The following is a 14281-nucleotide window of genomic DNA, read 5'->3' on the forward strand; positions in this document are numbered from 1 at the left end:
TTCAACCCAAGGTCTTTTTACACTGATTCACCGAAACCCCACTTCTGCGCTGAAGCATCGCCTCAAACGCAATCGGACGAAACGAATCTAGCATCGAGTCGCGCCGCTACCACGCCTAAGATCCCTTGAGATTTGCTGGTACAGCCACACCAGACGACTGGAAAACAGCAATAAACGCGAAACAGCAATGTGAGGAGCAACGTCTTTTTGAATCATGAAGCATCGGTCAAGTTGCTCCTGCATGGTCTGTGGCAGCCGAGCAGCTTGCGTTGCCAAGTTGGAACCCAAGGAGACGTTAATTTCAGTGTTCAAGGATAGAAACCGATAAATGCCTAGAGTACACATGCTGCACTCCTATGAACTATCTCAAAGCACTCAAGGTGAACCCATTTTTGACCGCTGTTGCTCTGGTGCAAGTCTAGGCACTACTAAGCACGTATGTCGCCGCTGCAAACTTGGTGGCACCTCGAAAACCGCAGGCTTAGGCCCCCCAGATATGGTTAAAATTTGTGATTTGTCAAATCCCCCCAGTTTTCCTAGATGCATCATTTACAATGAAACATGGCGGCGCCTACTGACTGCCAGCCCAAGGCGGGTGACCGGTCTTGAGTCGGCGGCAACGTTGCACAAGGGCCACCCTTACATCTTCCTACTTCCTACCTGCCCCAGCAGAAAACCTTTGAGATTTTATTTCATATGAAACCCTGTTATTGTATGCGTCTCCGTATTTGAGAATTTGGTATTTTTTCCCGTGCCCTTACAGGGGCCAACCTGGCTGTGATCCAGGGGGGACTGCCGAACGAGCAGTGTCCTGCTGGAGATACTGGGTATTGAATTGTAGGAACAATGAAACAGCTAAAAACTTACCCCATTAGTTTCAAGCATCGACATGCAATGCTTGCTTATCTATGTTCATTACTGCATTCGCCGGAGTCTGCTGTTTTAGGTTGTGGGGGAACAATTCGATGACACAGCAAAGGCGGACCTGCTTCCAAGGGGAGGTACAAGATTTGGTTTGGCCGCTAGCAGAAAATATCTTAGAGACAAGGGAGGCAGACGCAGCAGCAAAACAGTGGGATGGGTTGCCCACAGCACCACAACACATGGCATCGGCTACAAAGGACGGAGACAGGGAGAAGCGGAGGCATCTAGAAAAACAGCTGCTACTGGAAGATTCAAATACCAATAATCTTGGAGATGTACTTAGAGGACAAACGCCTCTTTTGAGGCGGGAGATGTTTAGGAGACGCCTGTTTCCCATTCGATTTGAGGAATCAGCGAAAAACGTTGAAGAAGTACAACAACTGTTAAAGCAGAGGCAGCCTGTTAGCCAGCTTCTCATTTCTTTACTCTATCTTGCAGCGCTGCTACTCTTTCTTTCGTATGCTTTGGAAATTACGAAAATATTTGAAGCAGCAGACGGCATCACGTCACCGCTGAAGTCCGCGTTGGCACCCACGCTTTCCAGTTTCAACTCTATTAGCTATGAGGTGGCAAAGGCTCAGCAAACGCCTTTAGCTCCAACATTAGTATCAGTCACTCCAGACTCTGGATATCCAGCGGATATACTTACGCTGAAGAGTAAAGGTGGCGTGGCTTCTTGGATTGTCTATGGCTTTATTCCGATTCTTTACGGGCCTTCGGCACATACAAGCAACTTGGGCTCTGCAAGAATTGTTGGCCACTGTTTTAGATTCACCTTTCGCCAGGTGTGTGGAGCTGTAGTTGAAACACGAGGGGCTGATTGTTGGAAACGAACCAGCTCTGCTGTTGCTGCCCATTTACTTTTTTCCCCTTAAAATGCTCTCCCCAAACATTCTACGCATGGGGAATATCCATAGTATGCTTTCGTTCATATTACGTTTCATCTAAGCTGTAATTGCTGCTGACGTCACTTCGCCTGCACCGTTCGTTGCATAGGTCGAACTGGAAGATATTGACGGATTCGAACTTGGGTATGAAGGGATTTGGCCCATCGCGGCGACTGGCGCAACTTCGAAGATTGCAGCAGCAAAGCTGCGGTCCGAAAACCCCCTCATCAGTCCACCAGGTTCCAGGTTCACGTACTCATACCCTTTCGCTGCCTCTGGTGACGCCAAGGCCTTTAACCAAAGGGGGGGATACTATCAAGTTATTTGCGAAGGTGAATCTCGTTGCCTCACCAGTTAAGAGTGCCGTAAACGAAAGCGTGCAAATGCTTTCTTGCTTGAAATGTAATTTCCGAGATGCTTGGATCAGTGGGAGCGAAACAGAGCGTTATGCCTTACCGCAGATTCAATGCAAGCAGCTCAAAATGCACTACAGCAGAACCAGGCCCCGTCTCGTTACCCTCCTTGGTTTGTCCCATTGCCTGTAATTGCCGACCGTCGAACGATCTCCGCCGTCGTTGACTTTTTCGCCATCAACCCGGTCACACAGACGTTCTCGCACTGCGCTATCCTCTTTGCTTTCACCAGCTCAGGTACCGTTCACACAAATTACTCGCAGAAATAATATGAAAAGCTTCTATTGCTTCCGTTCGAGCACTTTTTCCTTCCACAACTTGCGTATTCAGGTACAATTCAGAGACCCTTGGTGTGGGTCTCGTCCCTGATATCCTTCTCGGCACAGTCTGACGGTCTGGTGCGGTACACCTCACTTGGTTTGACGCTGGCGTTAATGCTTCTGTACTTGCTGTGCGAGTACGCGGAAATGAAAAAGCTGGGGTTTAAGTCTTGGCTTAAAGGTGGCTGGACAATGTTTCTCTTATGTCATATTTCGATGCTTCTTAGTTTCCTCGCATCGTTTGCCACTGCACAAATTATTGCGCTTCTTGCCCCCCAAGTCAAGGTAACGCTAGGAGATAATGGATATTACAACGTTTCGGACGCACCCAGCGCAACCAACGAGAAGGAGTTCTTCCAGCTTATCAGCGACTACGGCAATTTGTTTCGTGCCAATGCTGCAGCACAGCAGGCTTGCATTGTATTTGGTTCTCTTACCGCAGTAACAGGGTCCATATTGATAACAAGGCTGCTTCCTGCCATTGCAGGGATAGAAACGAAGGCCATCCAAATGACTTTCCGCAAAGTTAAGTTCTACATACTCGCTTGCAGCGTAGGAATGCTGGCAATAGTACTCATCTTCGTTACATTTGGGAGCGTATCATTCGGTGCCTCCTCTGACAGCTTCTCTGGCTACTACGAAAGGCATGTTCTCGCCACGTTCGACAGTTGAAATTTCCTGTCCAGAGGCTATACTATTCTTTGTAGTTTCGCACTTCCAATCCTGAAATTCGTAACTAAGTGGGCGATGTGCGAAAAGAAATTTGCTTCGGGTGCTGGGTCCTCATCTTCCTTTTTTACATGTTATGTCGTCACTTGGTGAGCTGCAGCTTAACAACATCGGCGGCCTTTCTGTTGGGTGGAATTCTTGGGAACTACGATGTCTACACCATGGCCTCTGTCGATCCCGTCCTTGCGGGAATCTTCTTTGTGCCTCTTTTTCTTCTCTTCTCGGTTTTCGGATTCACCTTCCTTGTCGCAGTAGTGCTGAGAAAGTATGATTTCTGTGCCCAGTCCATAGAGCAAAACCTTATCAAGTACAAGCTCCGCGAGCAGGTACCCAAACGCCTCCCAACCCACAAGCTGAACTGCCAAAATCTGCACAATGCATCCAGCACCGCACTATATCCGACAAGTGGTACCTACAACTATAAGGGCATGCTCGTGTATGACAACATTGGTTCCACTCACTCATCGTGCGCAAGCCACTGGTAACGCGTTTATTCAGGGCCTGTTTCGAACAAGGTACGAGTGGCTAAGGTGCGCACTGACAAGGGTGTGGATAGGACTTTGGAAGGCAGTGTGCACATGCCGTACGAAGGAAAGGCTGGAGATGCTTGCTGCAGAAGAGTTTGAAGATGATGTGAGGGAAGCAGGGGAACTAAAGGACCGGGAAAACAAGAAACAGGCCCTGCGAAAGCGTAAGAAAAGTGGAGGCGAGTATTACAGGTGTGACGGAGAGGAGGATTCCCCTTCGATTCCCGATGAGTACGAAGATGCCCCTCCTCAATACCCCCCATGGGTTTGGCAAGCAATTGGGATGGAAGATCCCCTTAGCCTATATGCAGCGCAACCTACGCTGGAACGAGGGTTCTATGTGGACCCAGCAAGTATGGGTAAGATGCGAGGACGGCTCTGGAACTGCGAAAGTCCGTGTGGGTCGGGGAGAGTAGAGTTTGGAGATTTACATTATTGGAATGAATTATCTCCGTAGGAATGTTATTCAGGAGCTTCCTTTTGGCAATTCTTCGTGTGGCGCAGCTGAATACACAAGAACTTACGGCTTCTTCAAAGAATTCGACGCGACAGACTTCGCAAGCAAAGAGGAAAGCTACTTCACGCCTAATCTTGGGGCGAATACAACACCGAAAGCTCCAGCACCCTCTGTTGCCAAGGTATTCATTGGTCTATGGCTTGACGTTTTAGAGAGTTTCAGACTAAATGCCAGTATCTGCAGGGGCGTGGTGTTGCAGAGCAGATGAATCTACATTACATGCAAGTCGAGATGTGCACAGCCTGTGCATCTTAATTATTATGTGATGAGCTGCTTACAGGTGTACCTTCTGGTGAGGCACCAAATGCAGAAAGACCATCAAGATGCCTGGAAAAAGCTTTTTGTACTCGCCTTTGTTGCAATCCTAATTGGTACTGTTAGCCTGCAAGTGAGTGGAAAGCTGCGATGCTTCCTTCAGCGAACAAAGCACATGCACTTCGATGGGCATGCACGAGCTCTCAGGAGCATGCCCGCTCGTCTGAGCCGAGTTGTTCGGGAGGAAACTTGTGTTTGACGACACCCGAATGCCTGCACATTTTCGCAGCTCTCAGTGGATGCAACAGCAGAAATGAGAGAAATGGCCGGCCGAGCTGCCTCTAGCACGGCATTCCCTGTAGCTCCTGTCACATTTACTTGTGCGGATCCCTCCCTAGGTGCGGCATACACAGGGCCGTCGACAACCGTGTCACAGCAGTCTAACGAACCTCATGGTGATCAAATATCCAGGGCAGTAGCCTGCGCTGGGGTGATAATTCCACAAGCTCACAGCCGAAATGCAGCCACTTCACAAGCCTGTGGTCTGCCTCTTTGGGCGTGATGTGCTCATTCCGATGTGTAGGTTATACCGATGTAGACGCTTCAATTATCCTCCCCACTCAACCGCTGTTCGGAATAAGCACACCGCGAGACCTGTATAGTTGGCTAGTAGCTGACGAGGGGTTAATGCGCTTCCTAGCTCCCCCTTCTAATTCATCTTTGTTTGGCCAGGCTCTCCCACAGCTAAATAAGCCAGATGGTAGGGTACTTCCTTACTATTTCATTACCTATCTACTATCAGACGACTCGGTCTTGACTCCCACGGATCCAGTCAGCTATATTCGATTCGCTCAGTCTCGGAGTGCACGGTGCCTTCGGAATAAAGGTATTTGGTCCAGTACCAATTGTCCTCTTGGCGCATTTGCAGGTCAAGCATATCAGCAGCTCGTACTATATAACTGGAACAGCAGTTTAACTACACGCTCTGTTCGTGTGCTTTTAGCTCTCCGCCAGGAAACGTCGTTTCCTATCAAGCTAGGCTTTTCCTGTGAATCACTTCAGTGCGAATATCAGCCGGTGTTTGAAGCCGCTACATTCAAAGGATTTTTGAAGAAACTTGCTGATGGAAATGTCTTGAGAGATACTGTCGAGGAGCTGACACTTCACATTGTGCTGGTAAATCGAAATCACATCAACATGCTGTTGGAAGCGTACATCAAGTTCTACAGAAATCGAGGGGGCAGTATTTCGCCGAATCTTTACGTGGAAGCTTTTAGCGTGAGTCCCTATGCATCCACGACGGCAGACAAATATAAAATGCATGCCCGCACCTTTAAAGAATTTCCTTGAAACGACTTGTTCAACTGGCGTGTCTGCGACTCTTCAGCTGCAGCCGTACTCCACGTGGGATCTAACAACCGTTACCGTTATTGCTCTGCAAGTAGCTAGCGTTGCGCTGTTCTTGTTCTTCGGCGGTTCATTCATTGTGGAGCTTCACCGGTTCAGGAGGAGCTTGAAGCAGGAGCGTGAGGACTACAGTTTTGGTTTGTGCTTGGGGATTTTTTTCTTCGATGATCTCTTCAATCTGTTTGACTTAATTGGATTCGGAGTGTTGGCAGGTTCAATCGTGGTGTGGATACTTCACGTGCTTGCCTCAACGCACTCCCAAGTGTTTAATTTAGCAGATGACCTTGCCAAAGCATCAGCAGCTGCTGCGGCCGGTGGCACGCAGGAAGCAGATGCAACTGCCGCTGCTGGGGCGCTCTTTGAAGCCGTCAGCTCAACAGCCGCCTCCCTGCGCGCCTACGCCCAGTTAGCCGCCGCTATCTTGGCCGTTGCATTTCTTCGGTTTCTGCGTATTGGACGCAAGCGCAAGCGCTTAACCCTCATGTTCTTCGCGCTAAATTCTGCATTGGAGGAGATAATCCAGGTCTTGATGGGGGCAATGCTGGTGTTCATTGGGTTCTCCTATTTATGCTTTCTGTCCTTTGGGCGCCACTTGGAGAGTTACTCAACGCTCAAGAGTTCCTTTATTTCCACGATCTTGCTAACAACAGGTTTCTTCCCCTCGTCTCAACTCTTCCACGCGGACGCCGTTATGGCGGGAGTTTTTCTCTACCCTTATCTCTTTTTTATAGGGACAATATGCTTTAGCTTTTTCTTGTGCGTGTTACTGCGATCGCTGGCTTTCCGCTCAGCTGAAATCAAAGCAATGGAGCGGCTTGGAAAGATTGAGCAGCGATCCCTGCTAGAATCACTTAAGCTTTTCTTTCAAGAGCTCTCTTGCAGTTTCCAACCTTCGCATGAGGAACTAGAGGCTCAGCAGAAGGCACTGGAGCTGGAGCATCTGCAACTGCAGGAGGGTGATTCAACAGCTTTTGGAAAGAGAACAGCCAGCGACCAGCACGCTGATTTTGAACTGTTAAGGGTGATAGAGCAAAGCGAACGGAAACGAAGGGAGAGCCCATTGAAAGTGGTAGAACTACCGCCAGATGTGGTAACAAGCGCGCTGTCTGACGAACAGTATGCAGCACTGCCTGACGAAGTTCACTTCTTTGCGAATCAGGAAGTCGCCGCCTTCGTGGACCGCTTTCGGCTTTTGGTGATGCAGTTCCGACTTGGCAACGGGGACGTAGTATCTCTGCTACAACAGCTCGAAAATGACGCGTACAAAGAGCTATCAACGCTTTCTCGTGAAGTGGCTCAACAGGAGGGCCACCTACAGCATGAATTGTCAGTGTACAGTTCTCGGGTAGTCAACGGCCAGCAGCGGCTCACAGGCTATATTAAGTTCCTCGAACAGGCGCTGCAAGACAGAGAGGAAGAACTTCGGCTGCAACTCCAAGAGCTGAAGCTTATCGAGACCAAATTCGACACTGAGAAATACGCTGCCGAAAGGTACACAGACAAGCGGTGAGTACACTTAGAACAGCGCACCAGCGAAAAAAACAGGTTTAAAGCAGGTATGCAGAGGTTCCCGCCCTCCATCTTGGTCCGCCGTCCAGTACCCCTTAACAAGGCGACAAACTGAGGACCGCAAGTAATTGGGGAAAATATGGTTGCCGGCAATCTGCCCAGTTCGTCTACCTTTCTGAAATTGCCAGAGTAACTGGCGGATTTGGCGCATTTCATTACAACGCAACTACTGTGCCAAAGACACCGTAGGGCGCCGTAGCCTTCTGATTAACCGGCTCGAAGTATTTGCATCCTGAACCTGCTGCACGTCCATTTGAACGGTCATACGAAGCGTTGGATCACACAATGGTTCCAACAATCCACTACTGCATATCCGACAATTCTGTCGTATGAAATTAATGATTGCAGCAATGTGACAGCTCAGCAACTCTGAAAGTTCAAGCTCGAAGTCGCCCCGCCAGAAACACGTCATGCCACGTAGTTGTATTGAGTAGGCTTGTCCTTATCCCTTTCCAAAAATTCCCTGGCAATCAGGTCTTGTATTCTCTCCTTCAGAAGCTTCGCGGGCGGCTGGAAGAAATGTAGCTGGGCCATGACCTCTCCTACTAACTGTTGGTGTGATAAGCTCTGTTGAGAACAAGAAAAACAGCGTTTGGTCTCCATCATTCGGTAGTCCGTAAAGAAGTACGCACGCTGCTTCGAAAATGTCACCCGTAACACTGGTAACGGGTGCTAATCGGCACAGAAACTGACCTTGCGTGTTTTCATGATGCGCACAATTGCCGCGTCAACGGTAATAGACCGGTCCTCCTCAACACGAGCTGCACCAAATTCAGGTCAGCACACTCGTAAGCCACGTACTCGCTAGACTCATCAGAAACTATAACAGAAGCTTGCACCGTTGGCTGTGCTCCACGCTTGCTTTCAAGGGTTCCACCACAAGAACCAACGTTACTACCGATTTTTTTGGTAGAACAGGGATCCTATATTCACCTCGGCATTGTGTTTCTTCCTGCACGGGAGTCGGCAGCTTGATTTTTCGGTGAAGGCATGAAAAGCTTCCATTCACCTGAAACATGTCGTTCTCGCCCTGCGGAAACGCCTCGGCAAAACCAGAAGCAAAGAGGCTAGAGGCTGTGGCACCTCTAGGGTAGAGCCCTGCAAAAGCACCCTTTTGCTCTCTGCAGCAGAGTGCGCTCCTCCCAATATTGCAGGGCAACACGCTATGGAGATACAATAGGTCAGTTGCAGCCAGTAACAACTAAGTTACTGTGGTCCTCCCACCTTCTTGAGTATTTTGAAACGGCCAAGCATCAGCGAGCCTAGCAGTTTCTTTACTGTCAACTCATCAAGGCGCAAGTCTTCCACCAGCTGCTGCACCGACAGTGCAGGGTCACCTGCGCAGCAACCGCTGTTACCACTGGTGCCGTCATCTTGCTTCCTGTTGAATCGTAGTAGCAAAGTCGCCTGCATTGTGTTACAGATGAGATCTTGCCGTTTCTGAAGCTGGGCAGCGACGAGGGCAGTCCCTGAAAGCCAACACCGACAAAGTTTGGAACGGTCGTGAGCAGGCAGAGTAAAACTGCGATGAAGAATTAAAAGCGTGGCGTAGTGGCACGTCGTCCATATTCCGGGATCAAGAAGCTCTATTTGTGAGCATGCCGATCAGACATAACGGCCTTACCTAAAGAATTAACCCATGTTAGCTTCCGGTGCTGAGTTTGCGATGCGTAAAACTGCTCGAAGGCCCCAACGCACTGAGCTAATTCGGGTGGTAGACGTAAATCAGGTGCTGAAAGCAGCAGAAACGTGCCACAGGCAACACGCTGCCGACTGGCAGCAGATGCAAAGCTACTCAGTGTGCTTGAGGTATGACAGTACGCATGCCTGAACAAATCTGCGCAGAAAAACTACGAATCGTCAATTCCTGTCCCCGCTTGCCTGGATACGTTGGCCAATGCGCAGTGCTTAGCGCTTGCACGGAGAACTCCACATCACCTATCATCACCGTCTCCAATGAGGCCGATGGGACGGATGCATCCTTGAGGCAGGCTACAGAGTCATCCAGTCTTTGATCACGCTGATCTGATTGTTTCTTCAGCTGCTCTTCTTGCTGCTGCTGCTGAAAAGCACGCATTAGACCAGCAGCAACTTGTAGGTCGTTAACCATCCCCTCGACTTTTGCTGTGAAGTGTGCACCGCACTTGAGACGTAGCTTTGCTATCAGTAGCCGCTCCAACTCAAGTGATGCAGAGGTCTCGTGCAGCAGCCGGCGACCTAACTGCGTTCTGCGAGCAGATGCAACACAGAGCGCTACGTCGAGTACCTGCCAGCTTGGGCATATGGGACTCTTATCTGTCACACTACTTGAGACAAGTCTTGATTTTGGTAGAGAAACTTCTACGGAAGATACTGCGCAATGAGCACCTGTACTGTTCAGCGAAGAGGTCTTTGTCAGTTACGTAGTTAAATATTTCCACTACCTTCATTAGGCATTCTTCGATTTCTTCGTCACCCATTCTCTCGCCTGAAACAAAAACAACGTATCACTGTAGCAGCGGAGTGCACAGCCTACAGATGAGGCTAGACAGTAACTGACTTCACTCCACTGACCAAGCCAGATACGGATATGCGTCATGCCTCGCAAAAGGAAATGGCCCCATATGAGTGCGTCGCGAGTACAGAAACCGTCGCGAATAACTGTTCATACCATCAGTCGCGCTAAAGCACTGAATCTGCTTAACGATAATACGCCACATATGCAACATTACATAATATGCCGTACCTCCTGCCTTTCTCAAGATCCGATCACAGAACGAGGCCAATAACTGCGCAAAGGGTGGCTGCAGAGACTGCGCGTTGACAAAGCTTTCGAATGCTGAGGCAATGAGGGAAAACGCAATAAAAGCTCCAGGAAAACGCATGCACGGAAAGAGGCCCACAATGATGTGACGTTCCGGAAAGACAGGTACACCATATTGTGATGAGCGCGTAGTGGCGAGAACACAGTACGGACCTTCTTTTAATGCCTTCTGAAATAAGGAATCAGCCTGGGGAGCAGGCCGGGTTGAAGACCCAAAAGTATCCTGCGAAATTCGCGGCTGAGCGCGGAAGCAGTCCAGCGTAATACTCTTGAATCGGTCGTGTAAATCCAGAACGCTCTCCACAAATCGGTGCTCACATATAATATCCTGTTGCCTTTGCTGCTGCTGTGACAGAGCTGCGTTGCTGTTGCTGCTGTTCGAACCTTGCGCCCTCATCTGCTGTGTCTCTCGCATTGCGGCAATCCGTTGCTGCACTAGCTAAAGACAGCAGAAGGCAGCAAGCGTAAAAGGCCAATTCGCAAGTGTGTTGAGGTGACGCTGAGTATGACATAACGGTCTATGAAGAATATGCACGGGAACGCACAGCTCGCGTCTCAAGGATGCCTGGTAAGAGACAAGTCTATCTTGCTCCCTACCTTTTCCCCACATGCTGAGATGTACATCTTAAACTGCTTCGCCAAGTCCTCGACAGCTCCATCGACGAGGGCAAACAGCCTATGAGCCAGCCTCAATTCAGCTCGCCCCTCCCCAGCAAGCAAAAAGGGAATAGCCGTGTCCTTCTCTAGCAGTTCTTGCTGGTGTTGCTGCAAGGTGCTCTTGACGACGACGCCCAGCAGTTTGCTACTGCTGCTACTGTGAAGATACCTCTCGCATCTGCGCGCTTCAGCCTCAAGCGCCGCCTGCGAGTAGACAATCAAAAGTAAAGACGCATTGGTAAAAGTCTAATGTTTGTTTGCGGAAGCCAAACTCGAATACTAGGCAAGTCAGGATAGTCCTTGGGTCAAGGGCAATGTTTTTAGGAACAGCGATAGTACCACCTTGCAAATGCGCTTGCATCCAAAATGCTCACCTCTGTAAGTTGCAGGTACTCGGCAAAGGTACTGCTTGCTATCCACTCTCTCGCTTTGCGGTCGTAAAATTGCTTAGTAGAAGCTAGAAGCAAATCCTCCAACTCACGCTGATACAGGCCTAAGCCCTCATCTTCAGGATCAAGCCCAATGTACATGCATACTAGCTGCGCCACGCTCTCCTCATCAAGAGATTCTCCTGCGGCAAGTGCATGCAGCTAGCAAGTCATACGCCTTTGCGTACTGAGCCACCGGCTGAAGGAGGCAAGCTAGGGTGCGTTGCGTTACGGGCTGGCTGAGGCTACGTGGACTAATCGGTAGCAACAACCGCACCTTCCCGTTGACGCCGGATCGCTTCCTCAATTGCAGCAGACACCGGCTGTTTCACTCGTTCGAAGACCTGCAAGATATCAGCATGCTTTCAGACAGCGGTGAAATACAGAGTCCACCCACACAAACTGACCACTCCGAGACTAAGCAAGGTTGCTATATTCCTGGAGGCCCAGCCTAAGCTTACATGGTCCTTGAATATCGCAATTCCTCTCTTTACAAGGGGAGCCTCCATGTACATTTTGACGTAGTAACGGTCCAAATAGGCGAAGAACTTTTGTAGCCACTTCACAAGGGTGCGGTGGTTCTCCCACCGACAGAGCAACTCCTCTAAGAGATCGGAACCTCTCCGATTCTCCAGAGAGGGCAGGACCTGAGCACAGTGAAAACTGCAAGGGAGCCATGCAACTTTCTGACGTTCGCAATACCTTTCTACTGTACACGTCAAAGTACAAAGTATACACTGATGTAGAAAGGAAGGACAAGCCGCGGCTAATGGGAAATGGGCAAGAAAACCGCACTTCAGGAACTAGGTCGTTCCCAGCCGCAAGCCTTGCTTGAAAATGAAGTGCCTTACCGTTGAGTGGACGTAGCGAACAATGGAGTCTCCATAGAGGTGATACAGGTCCTGTGAGAAATTGTATGGAGACCGCTGTGTGCACATCGTGTAGACCATCCTGCATCAATCGCGCCGCCAAATAATACATTCGGCAACTGTGGGGTACAGGCAGGTCAAAAAGGCGTCACAGGTGATGCAGATGGCGAGGTGTACGCTAATTGTGAAATCCTGGCATCGGAGGTTCCGAACTGCTAGTTAGTCGACGCATAAAAGGACTAATGTTCAAGCGACAGGACTATCGCCCCCTTACGTGTATATAGCGGCGTAGTCCTCGTTTGACACCACACAGACGCGTTTCGTAGTATGGCCTCGCTCAGGTCGCTGCTCCAGGAATCTCTGAACCTTTTCAATTCCCTGGAGACGCAATTTGGTCCAGCCCTCCTCCAAGGTCACCAGCTCTCCGTGGCCCTCCATCCCCGCTCTCTCAGTTTCCGTACTACGTCGCCTTAAGATTGCGCTGCCGATACAAATGCTCGCAATGCAATTACAAGCATTATTGTCTTTATGACCTCCGCTTCAAAGATATCTACGGGACAGCACCGACTGCAATGCCACGTGGCCGTGTGGGAGGCCCCAATGCAAGTACGTCCCTACCTAAGGCAGCCATGAGCCAGTATTGGTGCATTCAGGAATCAGTTGTCACTTCCCCAAATGTCTCTGCCTTCTTGCAGCGCTTGCAAGCACACTGGTCGCCGCTATGCCATCGCGGTGCTGCTCCCTGGAATTCTTCGGCAATTCTTAACCGAGAAGAACGCACTTTCACACTTGTTTCAACATACGCGTAGGTTTCACAGCAAATGCAGGTAATGCAGTGGTCTGTTGTCGTAAAGTTTTGCATTGAGGCCCTTGCATGCCCTCCTGCGGTCTAGCAGGCCCGGCCGCGACAGCCCAAGTATGATGGGGGCTGAACCGTACTGTTCTAGAGCAGCAACAACTAAAAAGGTTGCTATTTGACTTCCAAATAATAGAAAGTCCAGCTTATTTTTGCCATATATTGATGCGGCACGCTTCCAACCTCGCCTCCAACACCCATCAACTATGCAATACATGCGTGACTCCACGTGAAACGGATGCGATAGAAGCCGTCATTAAAAACGCTCAACAGGGAAAATGACTTTAAATTGTAGATGGAAAAGAAAACAAGTCATTTGTCCCAAACACTGCTGTGGTTCACAAGAGTCCACAGCACTCTATGGGCTGCCGGTCCGGATTATTTGACTTTCTCTGAATCACGAGCTTCTCGATATTCTGTACGAGTTTCTTGTGAAGGAATGTGCCACTACAAGCCTTGTCACTAGTGTGTCTTATGGTATAGCACGACTGCGTGTGCTGCTTGCTTTGTTTGAGGATGCATATGCTTCTACTTTGTTCTGGAATTGGGTGCTCAGGAGGGAATCGGTACGCGTGTTTGTACTTGCTTGCAGGTTGGACACTAACGGTAAAGGATGCGCTTAATAGTTCTTTATAGTTTTAGTGCATATGCCTAAGGCGAGCTTGCCACCCTCGCATATGCTTGTATGTGGGGTTGCGTTGCACGAAGGGATGCAGCAGGGAGTACTGCGGCTCTCATCCTGAAACCACTCGTGGCAGAACCGTATGCATATATTCCTAGGTTGACTGGAAACTCTTCAGGGGTGGTCAGCTGTTTTTTTAAGGGGGCTCTTGTCTGAATAGCAGCATACGCTGGTCCTCCGATACGATCGAGGGTTCTCGCTATACCTTGTTGAACCGCATGGCTGAGTGGGAGCAGACTCGTGCTACGAATCGCATCTCGGCACGTGGGCAGCGTGCTGGGTCTCACTGATAAAATCCTGAGGGCGCTTTGACGAAGAAAGAAATAGAGATATTCTCCACAAGTTAGTAGTTCAGCCTTTTTGCCATTCGAGTAATGAAGGTTGACTACGATGCGCCCTCTTTACGAAAATCAACTGACGTCCTAGAAAGTGCAATCA

The 14281-nt window shown here is 49.6% G+C and overlaps 2 protein-coding genes across 2 annotated transcripts; one reads left to right on the forward strand and one right to left on the reverse strand.

The window, feature by feature from the left end:
* Positions 1-908: 908 nt before the first annotated feature.
* EAH_00034750 (hypothetical protein, conserved) lies at positions 909-7737 on the forward strand (the record flags this gene model as incomplete). Its single annotated transcript, XM_013392155.1, has 11 exons — positions 909-1709; positions 1921-2143; positions 2273-2461; positions 2555-3203; positions 3374-3599; positions 3841-4159; positions 4305-4438; positions 4862-5027; positions 5501-5850; positions 5960-7485; positions 7677-7737. 11 exons carry the CDS (start codon positions 909-911, stop codon positions 7735-7737), a joined length of 4644 nt encoding a protein of 1547 aa, XP_013247609.1.
* A 219-nt stretch (positions 7738-7956) lies between these two features.
* Positions 7957-12743, reverse strand: EAH_00034760 (cullin family protein, putative; the record flags this gene model as incomplete). The annotated part of the gene is made up of 14 exons (XM_013392156.1): positions 7957-8115; positions 8242-8309; positions 8482-8578; positions 8773-9017; positions 9173-9280; positions 9487-9776; positions 9916-10015; positions 10274-10790; positions 10949-11212; positions 11383-11579; positions 11714-11780; positions 11898-12083; positions 12288-12387; positions 12580-12743. The coding sequence occupies 14 exons, from the start codon at positions 12741-12743 to the stop codon at positions 7957-7959; spliced, it is 2562 nt and encodes an 853-aa protein (XP_013247610.1).
* Positions 12744-14281: the final 1538 nt, after the last annotated feature.

The sequence above is a fragment of the Eimeria acervulina genome, genomic scaffold (genome assembly GCF_000499425.1).
Source record: "Eimeria acervulina Houghton genomic scaffold, Eah_scaff358, whole genome shotgun sequence".
Lineage (NCBI taxonomy): Eukaryota > Apicomplexa > Conoidasida > Eucoccidiorida > Eimeriidae > Eimeria > Eimeria acervulina.